Below are 18272 nucleotides of genomic sequence, written 5' to 3'. Positions count from 1 at the left end.
ACGCGCATTTCAACTACCGTGAAAGAAAACCGCAAACATTTCTCGCTAGTGTGGACAGATGCGCTAAACTGTACCGGTATACTTTGCATCGATACAGTTATACCACTTTCGTACCGGTATAAGTGTGAACACAGCAAAAGAGTTCTAGCTGTGCTGGTGAGTTACTTCTCCCTCAAGGCCTCTGCATGCTCTTGCGACAAGGCTTTCGCAGATAGCTTTTCGCAGACAGTTGTAATTTATCGTTGAGCGGGGAGTATAGGCGTGCGCGATGTTATTCACCGCCACAACGCAAGGGGGCGCGAAGTCGCGAAATCGCTAGGAGTAGTTGGTGGGTGTGGTTAGTGGAGTGTTTATCCTCCGGTTACTTATAATGACTAGAACTGGAGTCGTATCGATGTACGTACTTCCTCGATCAACCGCTCTTCGTGCTGCTCCATCTTCGCTTGTGTTTTTAAAAATGGCGGTCGTGAAAACAAACCAAACCAGGGAAGTAGGGAAGCGGAAGTGCGTGTACAGCGGATGTAGAGTGGACCAATCAAAGCCCTCTTGTCTGCGAGGCTTCTGCGGTGGTCACAAATTTTGGGAGGTGCGTGCAGAGCGTCTGCGAAGGGGGGGGGGGGTCTCCGCAGACGCCATCTGCGAGGACTGGGTTGTCAGCATAAATTGGCCCTCAGTCTCAAGCAAGTGGTTGTGAATTACCCATCATCGCTAAGTGGAATTCGAGTAGATAGTCACACCTTACACTCAGAGCTTGTTGCACTTATGAATGAGAAAAATCTTCCATGGGAGAACCTTGCCTCAATCTTGATGGATTCCTGTGCTGTTATGCGGGGCAGCAAGTCTAGTCTCGAAACAAGGATTCGCCAGAATAACGCACCGCATCTCGTCGACATTGATGGAGACACGTCACCATGCGCACAATACTGCAAAGAAATTCTGCAATGTTTTTCAACACCACGTAGAGAAACTGCTTGCAGACATATTTGCAGATTTCAAGAGGTCTGCAGATATGAGGCAGATTTCTGAAGAAATGTGTGATGTGTTAGGCATAAAGTATACAGTGCCACAACGTTACATCAGCCACAGATGGCTATCGGTCTATGATGTTGTATTAGATCATGTACGATTGTCTGATGTCATCATATTCTACTATAGCTTCATTCTGAAGAGAGATCGGGCCCTCTACCACCCGTTTGTTGTCGGCGTACATCAGAAAAGAAAAAAAGTTTCAAGCCAAGGTAGGAACACCATCCGCTCGTTGCAGGAGACACGGGCCAAGAAGAACATGACACAGGAGGGGAGAGACAGAAAGGTCAGGATAGTGGAGCACCTCTTCCATCAGCGAATCTATCAATATCAATCTACACAAAATTTGTTCAGCTTCTGGGGCCCTGTGGGCCCAAGGCCCCCGGCTCCAGGGGGGCTGTGCCCCCCCAGACCCCTTGCTAAAATTGTTTCCTCGGATTTTGTCATTTCTATTTCACAGCCCTGAGATAAAGAGAACCCAGTTAAACAAATGAGACAAAAATATTATACTTGGTCATTTATTTATTGAGGAAAATGATCCAGTATTACATATCTGTGAGTGACAAAAGTATGTGAACCTCTAGGATTAGCAGTTAATTTGAAGGTGAAATTAGAGTCAGGTGTTTTCAATCAATGGGATGACGATCAGGTGTGAGTGGGCACCCTGTTTTATTTAAAGAACAGGGGTCTATCAAAGTCTGAGCTTCACAACACATGTTTGTGGAAGTGTATCATGGCACCAACAAAGGAGATTTCTGACGACCTCAGAAAAAGCGTTGTTGATGCTCATCAGGCTGGAAAAGGTTACAAAACCATCTCTAAAGAGTTTGGACTCCACCAATCCACAGTCAGACAGATTGTGTACAAATGGAGGAAATTCAAGACCATTGTTACCCTCCCCGGGAGTGGTCAACCAACAAAGATCACTCCAAGAGCAAGGCGTGTAATAGTTGGCGAGGTCACAAAAGACCCCAGGGTAACTTCTAAGCAACTGAAGGCCTCTCTCACATTGGCTAATGTTAATGTTCATGAGTCCACCATCAGGAGAACACTGAACAACAATGGTGTGCATGGCAGGGTTGCAAGGAGAAAGCCACTGCTCTCCAAAAAGAACATTGCTGCTCGTCTGCAGTTTGCTACACATCACGTGGACAAGCCAGAAGGCTATTGGAAGAATGTTTTGTGGACGGATGAGACCAGAATAGGACTTTTTGGTTTAAATGAGAAGCATTATGTTTGGAGAAAGGAAAACGCTGCATTCCAGCATAAGAACCTTATCCCATCTGTGAAACATGGTGGTGGTCGTATCATGGTTTGGGCCTGTTTTGCTGCATCTGGGCCACGACAGCTTGCCATCGTTGATGGAACAATGAGTTCTGAATTATACCAGCGAATTCTAAAGGAAAATGTCAGGACATCTGTCCATGAACTGAATCTCAAGAGAAGGTGGGTCATGCAGCAAGACAACGACCCTAAGCACACAAGTCGTTCTACCAAAGAATGGTTAAAGAAGAATAAAGTTAATGTTTTGGAATGGCCAAGTCAAAGTCCTGACCTTAATCCAATCAAAATGTTGTGGAAGGACCTGAAGCGAGCAGTTCATGTGAGGAAACCCACCAACATCCCAGAGTTGAAGCTGTTCTGTCCGGAGGAATGGGCTAAAATTCCTCCAAGCCAGTGTGCAGGACTGATCAACAGTTACCGCAAACGTTTAGTCGCAGTTATTGCTGCACAAGGGGGTCACATCAGATACTGAAAGCAAAGGTTCACATACTTTTGCCACTCACATATGTAATATTGGATCATTTTCCTCAGTAAATAAATGACCAAGTATAATATTCTTCTCATTTGTTTAACTGGGTTCTCTTTATCTACTTTTAGGACTTGGGTGAAAATCTTATGTTTTCGGTCATATTTATGCAGAAATATAGAAAATTCTAAAGGGCTCACAAACTTTCAAGCACCACTGTACATCCCTCTAAATGCAAGCAACATTACCGAGCATCATGTTTGTACAATCAGAAATGCGTTGGAGGAGAAAGTGAAGAGAAGTAGGAAGCGATTTGAGGCAGAGAAGTGCACGGACAGACATTTGAATTAATTCTGGTCACGGAAAGAAAAATATGTCAACATCAAATGTGTTACACCCCTGTCCCGCCATGCCGGCTTCCCTTTTACACAGGACGGCGAGGCGGAATAAAAGTACAACATGTCTGCTTTGAACAGGCTGTATAAAAGGAGCTAGTGATTTCGTGGGAAATGGCTGAATGGTAGAACGAGACTGAAGCGTTTCATGCGGACGTGACTAGAGACCCTTTTTATGCCAATTAGTTTTGTTTCCGCTCCCGTTTTCAGAGCCACAAAACCCAGACGTGACAAGTGTAAGCGTGTCTTTAAAGGAATTAAACCCAAAACCTGCCTATGAATCTGCCCACAGAACGGGTTTAATTAAACTGATTTAGTAATTCAACTGATTAGTCACTTCTACAGAAGACACACAACTGGTACACAAAACAGGTGCAGACAGGTAGGCAGGAACGCCAGGAGATACTTACACCGTTTAATACAACACAGTCGTGTTTTTGATCAAGGTGCTTACATCTACCTTATCATAACCATGTACAGCACTTTAGATTAACGTGAATAGTTTTTGATAAAAATAAACAAAAAACACTTTTTTTCCCCCCTTGGGAGTTAAGAATTTTATGATAGCCATTCTTATTAATGCCATCGATTCGCAAATACTACTTGTGTAAAGGAACAAATATCAAAAAAAGGGGAGGAGAGAAGGATGAACGATGCAAAAGAGGAGTTTGTTCATTATCCACAAGCATTTCCCTTAAAATAAATAAATAAAATAAATACCACACCCTATAGACCCCTTCGCAGTAAACGTCATTCATACGCAAGAGGAAATTGCGCGCGCAGCCTGGACCCAAAAAAGACTCAGCGATGCCTAGTTGTTGTGTTGTCGGGTGTCAGAATCGTAGCAGTGATGGGGTTAAAATGTTCAGAATTCCAGCAGGATCTCACCCATTCCAAAAAAATCGCCGACGTCTATGGCTACAAACCATCAAACGTGTAGACTGGGATGAAAGCACCATCAAAAATGCACGGGTTTGCAGCGCCCACTTCATCACAGGTAAGATCAGGCTATTTATTAAATCTTTCTTTTTTATTCTTTCTAGTCTTCGTTTATTGATGTAGCAAAATACTTTGGTAGCGTTTGTCTGATTAGCTGGGTCATAGTTACACAATGTAATGAATATTGTTAGCATGTTAACTTAGCTTTGCATGCAGTTTTGTTTGTAGGAGAGGTCTCGCTTGACTCAAGCAGTCCAGATTTTGTGCCATCATTATTTGTGTATGCCGAAAATCACAATTTTAAAGCAAGGATGGAAAGGTAAAATTGTGTGCCCTCGCTCTAAACGCCAACTTACATTGACTGCTCTAACCTAGCTCCCGCCCCGTTCACTTTCATTTCTGCTCTCTGCCTCTCGCTTTTTATGCAGCTCTGATTTCTCTTAGCTGCACTCTTTACACCATCATTCCTTTCATGCCATTACCTCCTGCAAATTGCTGTTTAGTGTTGGTATTTGCTGTTGTAGCTAAAGCCACATTGCCATCACATCACTGGCATAATTTGATTAAAACAAAATGAATATGAATGTCCCATTGTTAATCAAGTTGTACATGCCCGCACATAATCATATGCGTCTAAAGACTTGTAGGCACGAAGTTTTCCGTGGGTGTACACTGAAGTCTGGTCAATAAGGTACGAGTATATATCTGGCCATTGTATACCAGGGAACTTACTAACATCGTCCGTCCACTCTTTAATTAAATACGGATCCGGTAGGCGATGTCCACTTGTTAAGGCTTCTGCATGCTCTTGCGACAAGGCTTTCGCAGACAGTTGTAATTTATCGTTGAGCGGGGAGTAATAGGCGTGTGCGATGTTATTCACCGCTACAACACAAGGGGGCGCGAAATCGCTAGGAGTAGTTGGTGGGTGTGGTTAGTGGAGTGTTTATCTTCCGGTTACTTATAATGACTAGAACTGGAGTCGTATAGATGTACGTACTTCCTCACTTCCTCGATCAACCGCTCTTCGTGCTGCTCCATCTTCGCTCGTGTTTTTAAAAATAGCGGTCGTGAAAACAAACCAAACCGGGAAAGTAGGGAAGCGGAAGTGCGTGTACAGCGGATGTAGAGTGGACCAATCAGAGCCCTCTTGTCTGCGAGGCTTCTGCGGTGGTCACAATTTTTGGGAGGTGCGCGCAGAGCGTCTGCGAAGGTGGGGGGGCTACGCAGACGCCATCTGCGAGGACTGCGTTGTCAGCATAAATTGGCCTTTAGAGTTAACTTATTTATGTAGCATTCTTGATCTTGTAACGACAATTGTTTTGCATAATCTGACAGCTCATAATGTCAGTCTATGGGCAGCGCCATTGTTTCTGAGTCCAGGCTGCGCGTGCATCCTGGCAACGGTCGGTTTGTTTACAAACATGCAAAGGGGTCTATTCAGGCGGGATTACATTTACACCCAGACCTGAGGCGAGACTGCCATTTTATACAAAATGCTCCTGGGCGATTTGTTTCACGGCCAGATTGGGCTTTAAGATGTTTTTCTTGCTTCCGCCCTCAGAGATCAAACCGCCTTCTCTGTTGTCGTCCGTTTTATTCTAGGATTTTCGAGGAAGTTACTATTGTTTGGGTTTTGGGGGGGGGGGGGGGGGGGGGGGGGGGGGTAAATCAGCTGGATTTAGTCGTCTACTGTGCAGATCTGAATTAAACACTTCTGAGAGACACCAGGTTTTATTTTCCAGTATAGAATATTTGAGTATCAGCTTACCTGCTATATCATCTGATCATTTTATTCTCCTCTGGAGGGGAAGATGGTCCATTCGATAACTGATACCCATACGATACTCTTCCCCCACCCCACAAAATTACCAAGCTTTAAAATGTAGTGCTTCACTTGGGGGGGCTGCCGCTACCATCCCCCTCCCTTCACTGAACATTAAGTCACATGGATTCTGTTGTTAACACGTGACCTACTTCCACCTGCTTCGCGTTACAACCAATTCTGATATTTCACACCATCTTTGCTACAGGATCGGATTAAATTCATTCATCTTTTCTTCTGATATCCAAATCCACCATTTTGTTCTTATCGGTAGTGGATCGGTGCCATCTCTAACCCTTCCTGAATCATTCCGCGCCAATTAAAGGAGCTACGGATATACTTGTACTTTACAGAACTTCATTCCACTTTATACTGACGTATCCTACAATGCAATGCAGCTTTTAGTTTTCTAAATAAAATATAGGAACAGTTGCATCGTGTTTAAAATCACTCCACATTAAATCTGCCGTGTTTTGCAAATGACCCAGTAATATTCTTCATGTTCATACCGTTGGTGCATATATTAGAAAGCGACACTAGACCACATGAGACACGAAGGTGTGAAGAGCTCATGGGGAAAACCACCTCATCGAAACTCCCTCGCCCTGCTGTGAGAACAGTTATGAGTAGGAGGGGATGTGTGAACATGTTCTTGACACATGCGCCACTATAATTGGCACTCCTGGAAATTGTGAACAAAATGTAACTGAAGCATGTTTCCTATTTGAGTTGATTGGAGTGTGTAGAAACTTTCAAGATGTAAATCCAGGACTTCCTGTTTAACTGGGGAACAAATGTGAGGTGACAGAGGCCAAATTCCCTCAACAACATGGGAAAGACGAGAGAACACACAAACCGAATGAGGGAGAAGTGTTGATCTTCATAAGCCCAGGAATGGTTATTTAAAAAAAAAAAACCCACACCTCCTTGTCTGAACAAGCGTCCATTTCTACTGTTAGGTAGCCTGGGCCCGCCCATCCTAAGTGTGACGCAACACGAGGGCCTGTTGCGAGCTTAGTGTGGCCAGGCAAGCTATCTACAGCTCTTCCAAGCTCCCGAAAAATCGGGAGCCAATCAACTTTGAGCATCTCCAACGGCCCTGGGTAGAGGCGTGTTCAAGGCACTGACGTAGTAGAACTGCGACCCGAAGCCATAGATTGTTTACAGAATCTATGCCGGAAGCGCTTCATTCACTAGAAACATTACGAACATGGAGCAAGTTCTCATTGAAAACGGAGCAAAGAGCAGCCCTGGAGGTATTTATTGAAAGGAAGGATGTTTTCGCCTTGCTCCCGACCGGCTTCGGTAAGAGTTTAATCTACCAGTTAGCCCCGTCGCGTCACATACGTCAGAGGAAAGAGTGATGTGATTGGTTTAAGCTTCGTCACAGCCTTTTCTGGCTTCGACCAGTAGCAAACTGAGGCATTTCAGGGAGGCGGGTCAACCACGGGCTCTGGGAAACAGTTGGGCTTAATATCTTGGCCAGACCAATAGCTCGGAGAGCTTTGCAGTCGCGTTAGCCAGGCTAACTGTTAGGGCAATAATTTAAAAAAGTGGACACCAGCTGGAATTGTTACTGAAACAAACTTGGCTGGAAGAGGAACCAAGTTTATTCTGCCCTCACATACAAGGAGAAGGAGGGTAAGAGAGGCCCCAAAAAAAGTTGGTGAATTACAAGATAAAGTAAAATCTTGGTTTCCCAGTCTCCAAACCCACCATCAGACTCCACCTCCACACCAAAAGATTATTTAAAACGTGCCAGAAAAAAAAGCCTTTTCTGTCAGTTAACCACAAAAGTAAGCACCTAGAGTTTGTGAAACGCTACAACTTTTCCTGGAACCGTGTTCTCTGGTCTGATGGAACAAAAATGGAGCTTTTTGGCAATAAACGCCCGTGGTGGGTTTGGTGTAAAAAGCAGGATGGCTATAATGAAAAGAACCCGATCCCAGCTGTATAATCTGGTGGAACCTCTGAGATGTTCGTTCTGGAGCTGTTTTTCCTCCAAAGACCCTGGAAACCTTGTTAGGGTCCATGGCATCATGGACTCCATGAAACACCAGGACATTTTAAACCAGAACATGACTGCCTCTGCTAGCAAAGTAAAACCGGGTCGTTAGTGGATCTTCCAACAGGACAATGATCCGATGTCCAAATCGGTATAAAAACGGTTTACTGAGAATCACAGAATCCTGGCCGCCTCAGTCGCCTGAGCTGAACCCCAGTGAAAACCTGAAGGATACCCCTTTTCCACCAAATCAGTTCCAGGGCTGGTTCAGGGCCAGTGCTGGTTCACAACTCGTTCAACTTGCGAGCCAGCTGAGAACCAGTTTGCTTTTCCATAGCTCGCAGGGCTAAGCGGAGCCACGTCATTACGTCGCTGCATGCATCATTACGTCGCTGTATACGGAAGTTACGGCGCTACATTTCCATAAACCTTGGCGCGAATGTCAAAGCAAAAACAACACGGAAGAAGCAGCAGCGGCAACAACAACAACAATAATAAATTACTTTGCGTTTGTACAGCTGCTGCTTCTCGTCGCTTAAAAATGGCGATCTTTCACGGTCTTGTTATTGTTGTCGGTCTTAACAACTCCGCCCCCCCCGCTGACGCAAGCGGTTCTTTCCTCTGGCCCAGCAGAGAGTTGGTGCTAGCCTGGAACCGGTTTTTCTGGCCCCAGAGCCAGTTCTTTGTCAGTGGAAACAGAAAACCCGGTTCCAAACTAAGCACTGGCCCCGAACCAGCCCTGGAACTGCTTTGGTGGAAAAGGGGCAGGAGAGAGCACGAAAGGACCCTGGATGATTTGGAGAGATTGGTGCCCCTTTTCCACCAAATCAGTTCCAGGGCTGGTTCGGGGCCAGTGCTTAGTTTGGAACCGGGTTTTCTGTTTCCACTGACAAAGAACTGGCTCTGGGGCCAGAAAAACCGGTTCCAGGCTAGCACCAACTCTCTGCTGGGCCAGAGGAAAGAACCGCTTACGTCAGCGGGGGGGGCGAGTTGTTAAGACCAACAACAATAACAAGACCGCGAAAGATCGCCATTTTTAAGTGACGAGAAGCAGCAGCTGTACAAACGCGAAGTCATCCATTATTATTATTATTGTTGTTGTTGCTGCTGCTGCTTCTTCAGTGTTGTTTTTGCTTCGATATTCGCACCAAGGTTTATGCAAACGTAGCGACGTAACTGACATGGCTTCCCTTAGCACCGCGAGCTATGGAAAAGCAAACCGATTCTCAGCTGGCTTGCAAGTTGAACGAGTTGTGAACCAGCACCAGCACTGGCCCCGAACCAGCCCTGGAACTGATTTGGTAGAAAAGGGGTATGTGTAAACAGGAATGGGCTCAGACGTCCTGCTCTGTATCTCCAACCTTATAAAAATGTTACAGGAGAGACTCTGAGCTGTTTTACTGCTTAAGGAAGGCTGTACAAAAAGTATTAAATTTTGGAATGCCAGTAATAGTGACGCGTATATTAAAAATTACTTTTTGATGAGGGATTTGTTTTCCCTCTGAATAAACTTCAGTTAAAAGTTTGGATTTTTCTCATGTTTTCAGTGCGAGATGAAGCGACTTCAACAAAAGGTAGATTTTTTTTCTAACCCTAACCTTTACAAGAGGTGCCAATAATCATGGAGTGCACTGTATATCTACATAATTTGAAGTGTATGAGTAAAACTTTAAAACTTGGGAACTTCTCCATGATTCATTTCATTTCTTGTAAGGCGTGTTGTTGAATTCTTTGGCTCGAGGTGTTGCTCTAAATCACTGAGATGAGACACATGGGACGAGCAGATTTCCTCCCCCCCAAAGGAAAGATTTTGAAGTTGTTTCAGAAAATCAACATAACTCAAGGTCGATTCAAAGTAAAACACTGATTCAATCTGCACACGAACACCAGAACACGTTCAGGATGCTTTACGTAAACGGCTATTTCTCTTATGCTCCAGTTTAAAAAAAAAAAAAAAAACACCCTGGATTAAACTTCATTAAAGGGACCACAAGCTTTACCAAGACACTCCCTCATGCCAGTCCTCCTAACACCTTTACAATCAGAGAGTATGGGTTCTGTGCGCATTTACAATAAATAACTGGGTATTTTTATGACTTATTTTTATTGACCTTAGACTTGCGCTGTAGGTTCATTGCAGATGTGGTGGATAAAGATGAGGCTGGAAAAGCACTGGCGTATCCCGTTTAACGCTCCACTGCCAAGAACTTCCTGCTTGGTCAGTACGAGTGTGTGATACTACTTAAGCTGGGCATACGCTGTGCGATTTTTGGCCGGATTTTGACACGATTTTCACTCGTGCGACTATTTTGGAGATCGGGCCGAGTTTTGGCTCAATCGTGCGTCTCGGATCGTGTAGTATACATGGGGTAACGACAAGCGACTAAAGGCCAATTTATGCTGACAACCCAGTCCTCGCAGATAGCGTCTGCGTAGCCCCCCCACCTTCGCAGACGCTCTGTGCGCACCTCCCAAAAATTGTGACCACCGCAGAAGCCTCGCAGACAGCGTCGCAGACAAGAGGGCTCTGATTGGTCCACTCTACATCCGCTGTACACGCACTTCCACTTCCCTACTTTCCCAGTTTGGTTTGTTTTCACGACCGGCATTTTTAAAAACACGAGCGAAGATGGAGCAGCACGAAGAGCGGTTGACTGAGGAAGTACGGACATCTATACGACTCCAGTTCTAGTCATTATAAAAAAAAAAGTTCTAGTCATTATAAGTAACCGGAGGATAAACACTCCACTAACCACACCCACCAACTACTCCTAGCGACTTCGCGCCCCCTTGCGTTGTGGCGGTGAATAACATCACGCACGCCTATTACTCCCCGCTCAACAATAAATTACAACTGTCTGCGAAAAGCTATCTGCGAAAGCCTTGTCGCAAGAGCATGCAGAGGCCCTAACACCTCACGACCTCCTCCCGATCGATCGGATGAAAATCAAACCTCTTTGAAATCCTGTGCATCGGATCTTATAGTGTGAGAACAGGAATCGTAAGCTGCGTGCTGTTTACCCCTGCGATTCACTCGTACAGTGTGAGCAGCAGCTGAATACCACGATTGGGGGGGGGGGGAAATCGCACAGTGTATGCCCAGCTTTAGAAAGAAAGAAATAACTCAAAAACGCAATGCGTTCGAGAATAATCAAGTTGCCCATGCTTGGCTTATTTACAGCTACTGCTTTTAAAAAAAAAAAAAGTGGGAATAAACTAGCAGAGGCGTTCCTAACAGCCAGGAAAAACTCCCCTTGCTGCATTTCCTTTCTCACCAAAGCCTCCCTGGAATAAGCGTTGACCTTTGACCTCGGCATAAATCATTACAAACTCCTGTGGAATGCTTGGTGAAGGAGGAAGTGGCTTTAGCTAGCGTGAGCATGAAGAGGTAAAAAAAAAAATAAAAAACCAGGAAATCTGGTTCTGCAAGCCAGCCAAGCCCATGTACAACCACAAAAAAAAAGTCAGCAAGATTTTGTTTTCACAGAAAGAACAAAAAAGGCACTCACAAAAGTAATCAATCATTCATGTGTGCGGGGACTTCCAGAGGACAACAACCACAAAAAAAACCGCTCCCAAACATCAGAAGAGGGAGGTTAGTTATTTGCTTGAAAGCTTAGACATGAATAATAAATGCTGCTACGAATTAGTGTCGAGTTAGTGCTGGCTCGGCCACACTCTGGACATCGCTCCTCCGGGAAACTCTGACCCTCAAAGCCAAATCCCATGATGCTCTTCAGGCTCCCTGATATTAAAAAGGTCTGGATGTGGGTTTAGGACGATTTTTACTTCTAATTTGACGACACAGTCAAAATGTACCACATATTTTGTTTCACTTGTTCGTGTGTGTGTCGGAAAGGCATGCTGAAAACATTTAAACGTCGTCAGAGCCATGGAAAAAACATGCAGCGGCCACTCTCAGCCAGGCGGAGAGCGACATGTGCACTCCGCTCCTGTGTGAACTTTTTCCACCATCTGACTGCTGCAATATTCCACGTTCACGTCAGTCTGACCAAGATGAGCCTGGCGACGCTCGGCAGATACGCCACGATCGGAGAATAACGTGAAGGGCTCGTCGTGTGTAAAAAGGTCAGACGTTCTTCACAGCCGGGGGTCATCTCATGAGGTAAACTCCTCGTCATCAGAACAAGACTGGCGAAAAGTTGTCACGTACGTCGCATTTTCCGCTGTGCTTTCTGTTCCCTATTGCTTGCGCAACAGAAACTGGACGGCATGGGAAAACGAGCACTTTCGGATTAAATCGTAGGATTAATAAAGCCTGACTAAACGTGACGGTGGTGTCAAAGTCCAAGTTCTCATGTTGGGTCGAGCTGGGAGCGGTTTCCAAAACCTTCGCCCGCTGCCACAACAAACACGCCGCCCCCATCTTCTTCTGAAAGGACCCCCTCCCCCCGGCTTACTCACTCGTATACACACACACGGAGGCTGCATGGCCAGGGCTTTTTAGTTTTCCTTTCTCACAATGAATACTTTTTTTTTTTTTTAAGCCATTTTGTCTAAAATCTCCTTTCGAGGGAAGCTGGTTTGAAAAGTGTCCCTAGTCTGAGGAGCATGTCCGGGGAGGACAAAAAAATAAAATTAAAATAAAATAAAATAAAAAGCACACCACCTATTTGCTCTCTTACGCAGTGACCACGTTCTCATCAGTTCCATAAAGAAACCTGGATTTAACAGTACAGCAAATGGTTATTTGTAGGTATGAAAGCTTCTAAAGCTCCAAGTGGGGGGGAAAAAAAAAAAAAAAGTGAAGTGAAAACACATTACCTTTTGACAGCTGCTGAATAGTGTGCAATTTTTTCCAAAAGGGCATCCAGTGTCTGAAAATCCAGCAAATCATTGGACTTGGAATGCATCTTGTAATCCATTTATAGGTTCCTGTCTCCAGAAAACAAAACCGAAAGGAGGAAAGAAAGAAAAAAAACTGAAAACTTTTTATTTATTTTATTTTTTTAAATGGACTGCTCTAATCCAAACCAAAACATGAGCACAGCTAGCTTTCAAATCTCCAGTTCAGATAAACGTGTCCTGAGATCCAGTGCACCGAACGCATGTTAAATCCACAGGAAGTCCACAATAATCCTGAGAGGAGTGAAGATTTTAAGTCCTGAGACGAGTCCCGAAAAGAGAGCTCCTGTTCGCCGAGAGAGAGAGAGAGAGAGAGAGAGAGAGAGAGAGAGAGAGCGGTAGAAGAGGCCCGAGGCCGGCTAGTTGCGTTAGCTCTGTGCACCGGTCTTCTCTCTTCCCCCTCCCCCTCTCAGGAGGACAACGGCCCAGTTGCCACAGGCTCTTTGCCCCATTGTGTCCCACCACCGAAAGCCTCACTCATTCGACACCTGGGCACATGGACCGAGAGATAAAAAGAAAGACCGAGACGTGCCCAGGAATCGGGGAAAAATCCAGAAACGGAGCTTTCTTTTTCCTCTCCTCTCTCCAGAACAGCAGCGTGCTCTTACTCAACGGTGAAAATGGCTCTGCCGCTTCCTCATTCAGAATAGTCTCTGCCCACACACACACACCCCTCCCTCTGCGCTCTCTCTCTCTCTCACACACACGCTTGCTTACTCGTTCGTTAGCTCAACCCCTCCCTTCTTCACCCATCAATAGCTCCAGGTCTCTCCACCCTCCCTCTCTCTCTCTCCTCCCAAATCCCACACACACCCCTTCATCACCCCCACTTCTTGCTTCCCTACTACCATTCCTCCCTTCCCCCTCCCCAATTCCTTTTTAGCTTCAACTCAAGCCAAAGCTCACCCCTTATCTGAGCTCCAAACACACACACACACACCATGTACAAGTCTAGACTATGGCAGCAGCACAAAAGAGGAACCTTTCTTCAATTATTAAAGCAGTCCAACACGCAAAACAGGCAAGAAGAAAGGTGGAACTTATTTCAATTCTCTCTGGAATAGTCTTTTTTTTTTTGGGGGGGGGGGGGATCTTCTAAAGGAAAACTAAAAACAAACCGACGTATTTCAGGCTTAAAGTCTCAGTGCAGTAGTAAACGCCGTTTCCATTTCCTGTTATGTCAGACAGCACAGAGGGAACCCCAACTCAGAGCGGGACTGAATTATAGACGGAAGGATGTGTGCACGCGCGCGCACGCAGGCGCACAAGAGAGAGAGCGAGATGGAGTAATTCTCCCAGAAGGCATCACTTTCCACCTCCCTCTTTGAACCAAGTTGCCATCTGTCTAAAAGTTTCTCACACTATGACACAGCTCAACACCTTCACTCCATCGAATTGCACCGTGGAAACATGCAACTGGGCGCAAGAGGAAGGAAGAAAACCATCAGGGCAAACCGCGCCAGACTGCAAGGGACCTGCGTCCCACATTCGAGAAACATATTGGTGTAATTACTGAGACAGGCGTGAGAACGCAGGCATGCCAAAGAGAATGTTGGACGGTTCACAATGTGCACGCTACACTACGACAAAACTAAACACAGTAACTTGACCAATGAAAGAAAAACAAATCACGAGACCTGCTGAACCGTGTGCGTTTAAAAGGTCCATAATGCATTAGGTTGCTGATTAAATGTTCTCGATTCTGATTGGTCAATTAACATTTCACAGGTTTATATTAAATGCAGTCACTCTAAAAATGTTCGCGTTTCTATAGTAACAACTTGCACATGGAGTGGATAATTTTAGTTATGACGAGGTTTTCTGTAAGAACACGTTTGTTTAACATTCATGGAAGGAATTTCCAGTGTTAAAGCCTCACAAAAGTTTTCCAACCCAGAAACCAGTTCAGGGGACAGGAATTTTCCAGCTTCTTGAAATGTGGTCAATCTGATTTTTTTTTTCTCTTATTAACCTCAGGAAGGGGAGGGAATGCTTGAGAGAGAAAGGGAACAACTGTATGCAGCTGCTGTAACATAAGCGATATGAACCTACACTGCAACCCCGCTGTGGAGATCTTGCATGTGACGTCACAGCCGATCCAGATTGTGACAGTCAAACGCCATATTCCGCCTTCTACTTCTACCTTTTCTTCTGGAAAACCCTACTATATACAATTCTACTACAACGGCTGTGGCTACAAGCTCTCCCTACCTGTGCACGTTTATGTTTTTTGTGTGTATTTTTGCGTGTTGTTCGTCTGTACCGGACTTCAATATCCACTACAACCGTATGGACTTACTGGACATTGGTTTCCGGCAGAAAATGACGGTTTGTAGCGATTTCCATCGCATGCACAACATTTCCGGACGAGATAGCGAGACCAGCGGGGTCTCCGTGGATTGTTATCGGAAGCAAAGCGAAGGAGGCGGCGCCGGGAGCGGAAGCAAAAGCGAGGCTGCAGGCAGAGCCGGCCTGTTGACTAAGCTCAGAAAACAGCCACTCAAACCTCCACTGCTAAGCCTCTACCTCTCCAACGCCAGATCCATGGTAAACAAGACGGACGATTTGGAATTACAGCTGGAATTACCTTATTCTATTCTATAATCGGCTGGTCAGTGCTATACTCAATACTTAAGTGACTTACCCGTCCAATGAGGATTGTTATTTTCTTGTTTACAAGATGCCACATCTGAGTCGCTGACAAATCCTGAATTTCTGTAAAGATAACTGTGCAGAGATTTATAAGCACGCAGTGCTTCACCACTGAACAGCGAGGGAAAGTTGATGAGGTAATTATACACGTCCGGGTATTCCGCTGGCAGTTCAATATCCACTGACACGGTCGTGAAAACTACGTCCGGTAAGCCATAAGGGTCACTAATCAGTAGATCATTTATTTTAGACATATATCTAGTTATCTGCTCATTAGAAAAATGAGTCGTGTAGTCCGTCGGTTGAAATTGATCCATTCTGTACACGAGTGCAGCAGTATTCAGCTGTGTTTTTTACCGACAAGATGGTGGCTGTGTACTTTCCGGTCACGTGACTGCAAGATCTCTATAATGAACTCTTACTACAAACTTCCACATAAACTAAGTTCATGTCCCCGCTTTTAATGACAATGAGTCGGAGTCTTCAAAAACCCATCACTGAGCCATGCACTCCTCTTCCCCCCAGAGACAAACAATAAGTAATCAAAAGCGCAGTCAAGTTAACAATACGTGTTAACGCCATAAAACAAAGGCTTAACGAGCCTCACTTAGGTGTCAATCACTAACAATTATCGAGAACTGTGACTATGGACTTCAAAAAAAAAAAAGCCTTAAAAAGGGCTCTCTTATGAACTAAAAGCGGTTTTACTCAAGTCTTTACTCTGTAGGCATGGTTGTCATGGCTACTTGCAAACATAAGAGTCTCTTGGTCTGTCAGAAAATGCAGGCGATCGATGGATATAATCACTGGAAGAGTTTTATTTAAAAAACACGCTGACGTTCAGATCCAAATCAACGATCAAAAACCAAGCAAGGCACAGACAGGATATCAAAAGGTGGAGACAAAGGGCAAAATACAAAACAGTCGGAAACCAGAATACAAAAACATAGTGCTACACAAGGTAAACTTCACAAAGTCTGTGTGTAGTGAGAGTCTTTATAGGCACGCGCTGCGATTGCGCTCTAATCTGGAACAGATGCATGGTAATTAATCCTAATGGCGCCGCATGCATACATGAGTCGCAGCTCGAGGTGTGCCACTGCGTGCGGTCCTGACACCACCGAAGACAAACTTCATATCCTGGAGTGTTTAAAGCGTACCAAGAACGCAACAAATTTGTCTAAAGAATGCGTATACTACTGAAAATCCATTTCAACTTTTAAAGCAAAAGAAAAGAGAGCTCCGAGATTTCATCCATAACCGGAATTAACATGAAAGGCGGAAAAGAAAGAAGACGCAGCGCGCAAACAACTGCGATTGTGACTTGTTTCCTTTACTTCAGAATGACTGATTTGTTTTACTTTGTAAATAAGGGATTCAAGCGTGAATATAAATTACGCAAGCATGAGTGAGTGAGTGACTGAGCGGTGTTGACAAGCGAGTCAGTTTCAGTATTACGAACTACTTGGACGTCCCTCGAGGGGTTTGTCATCGCGGGGTTGCAGTGTACTTGTTTCATGTTCATTCTAGAAGTGGCGATTTTCAGCGATTGTGAAAAACAGACGGAAATCGGCAGAATCCGCTGACTCGAGCGGAAATGGCTGTTTTTGATCTTTTCGAACTCTAACAACCCCTCCCCTTTTTTCTGGGGGGGGAGGGGGGAGGAGAAGCGACAACAGTAACTTTGCTTCGTCATACTGCCCCGCTTTTGATTATTTTCCTATAACAACACTTTTACCCAGGTATGTTATTCCTTACATAACTCAATACTGTGAGATTTCCCTGGTAGGGGCACAAGTGCTTTTGTCAGTAAACTTGATCACGTAAAAGCATCATGATCTATTGCTCCTCTTCTATCCTTGACCTCTACGATCAAGTCATACAGCTTAACTACTTTGATCACAAGGGCCTCAGCCTTGATCAGTCAGTCAGTCTCGCCTCAGAAATGATAATTTCTAATTTTTTTTGGTGGGGGAAAAAAAAAAAAATCCTCCAAGCTGGTGAGATTATCTGTGTAAATGCAGCTGGTGTGACGAGACCTCATCACGAGCACTGATTAACAGGATAAAAGCCCGACGTGGAGTTTTTCCTTCTCGATGTACAGTAGTTTTATAATAAAGGACACGGAGGCAAACACATCAGCTGCGTTTGTAGTTTTGCTCATCCGTGACACAAATGTTCTTCACGGATGTCTCATTTGTCCTGGAAAAGCATCCATCCTGTTGAGACGGGGAAGCCCAAATCTAATTGCAATAAATGGATAATCCAGTGGACTCCATGTCCTCTCGTTTACCGGCAAGATCACAACAGAGAGAGAACGCAATCAGCCAGAGATGAAGAGTAAACACTGCTGAGAAATAAAAGCTGCTCATAAGGACACTCATCAAAAAAAAAAAAAAAAAGAGGGGGGGTACATTTGGAAAACTAATCAGATTTTAATTTAAATAAGGAGTGATCTGATTTCCTCTCTTGGCTCTGTGATTATTTTAACAAACACTAATCTAATCGTGCTAAAACACTACACACACACGTTCACACATAATGAGCCATTATCACTCACTCGGACAATAAAAGGTGGGCGTCTCATCCCTGTGGCTTTGGCAGTGTGTGTGTGAGAGAGAAAGAGAGGGAGTGATAACCGAGGAGGATGGGGAATTACAGCCAGGCTGGGGTTTTACACACACACACACACCCTAGATACAGATCTAGAGGAACAGATGTGAAAGAGAGCTGGGCTTTTGTAGCCTTCATCTCACCTCTTCCTGAAATAAACCTCAAACGACCCCACCTCCCCTCCCTCCCCTCCCCCATAGA

At 44.8% G+C, this 18272-nt stretch overlaps 1 protein-coding gene across 5 annotated transcripts in view; it reads right to left on the bottom strand.

The window, feature by feature from the left end:
• brd4 (bromodomain containing 4) overlaps positions 1 to 18272 on the bottom strand; it is a 168787-nt gene that overhangs the window by 112792 nt on the left and 37723 nt on the right. For 3 of the 5 annotated variants that reach the window (XM_060942560.1, XM_060942561.1, XM_060942562.1), the window contains exon 1: positions 12726 to 13431. The exons of the other annotated variants lie outside the window; for them this stretch is intronic. In XM_060942560.1, the coding sequence (XP_060798543.1) occupies positions 12726 to 12826 (101 nt within the window). In that variant the 5' untranslated portion in view covers positions 12827 to 13431. Of the gene's footprint in view, positions 1 to 12725; positions 13432 to 18272 lie in introns of those variants that run through there. 5 annotated transcript variants of the gene reach the window in all.

This window comes from Neoarius graeffei, chromosome 16, assembly GCF_027579695.1.
Source record: "Neoarius graeffei isolate fNeoGra1 chromosome 16, fNeoGra1.pri, whole genome shotgun sequence".
NCBI lineage: Eukaryota > Metazoa > Chordata > Actinopteri > Siluriformes > Ariidae > Neoarius > Neoarius graeffei.
The sequence above is the reverse complement of the archived record's forward strand: the minus strand, read 5'-3'. Positions and strand labels throughout refer to the sequence as shown.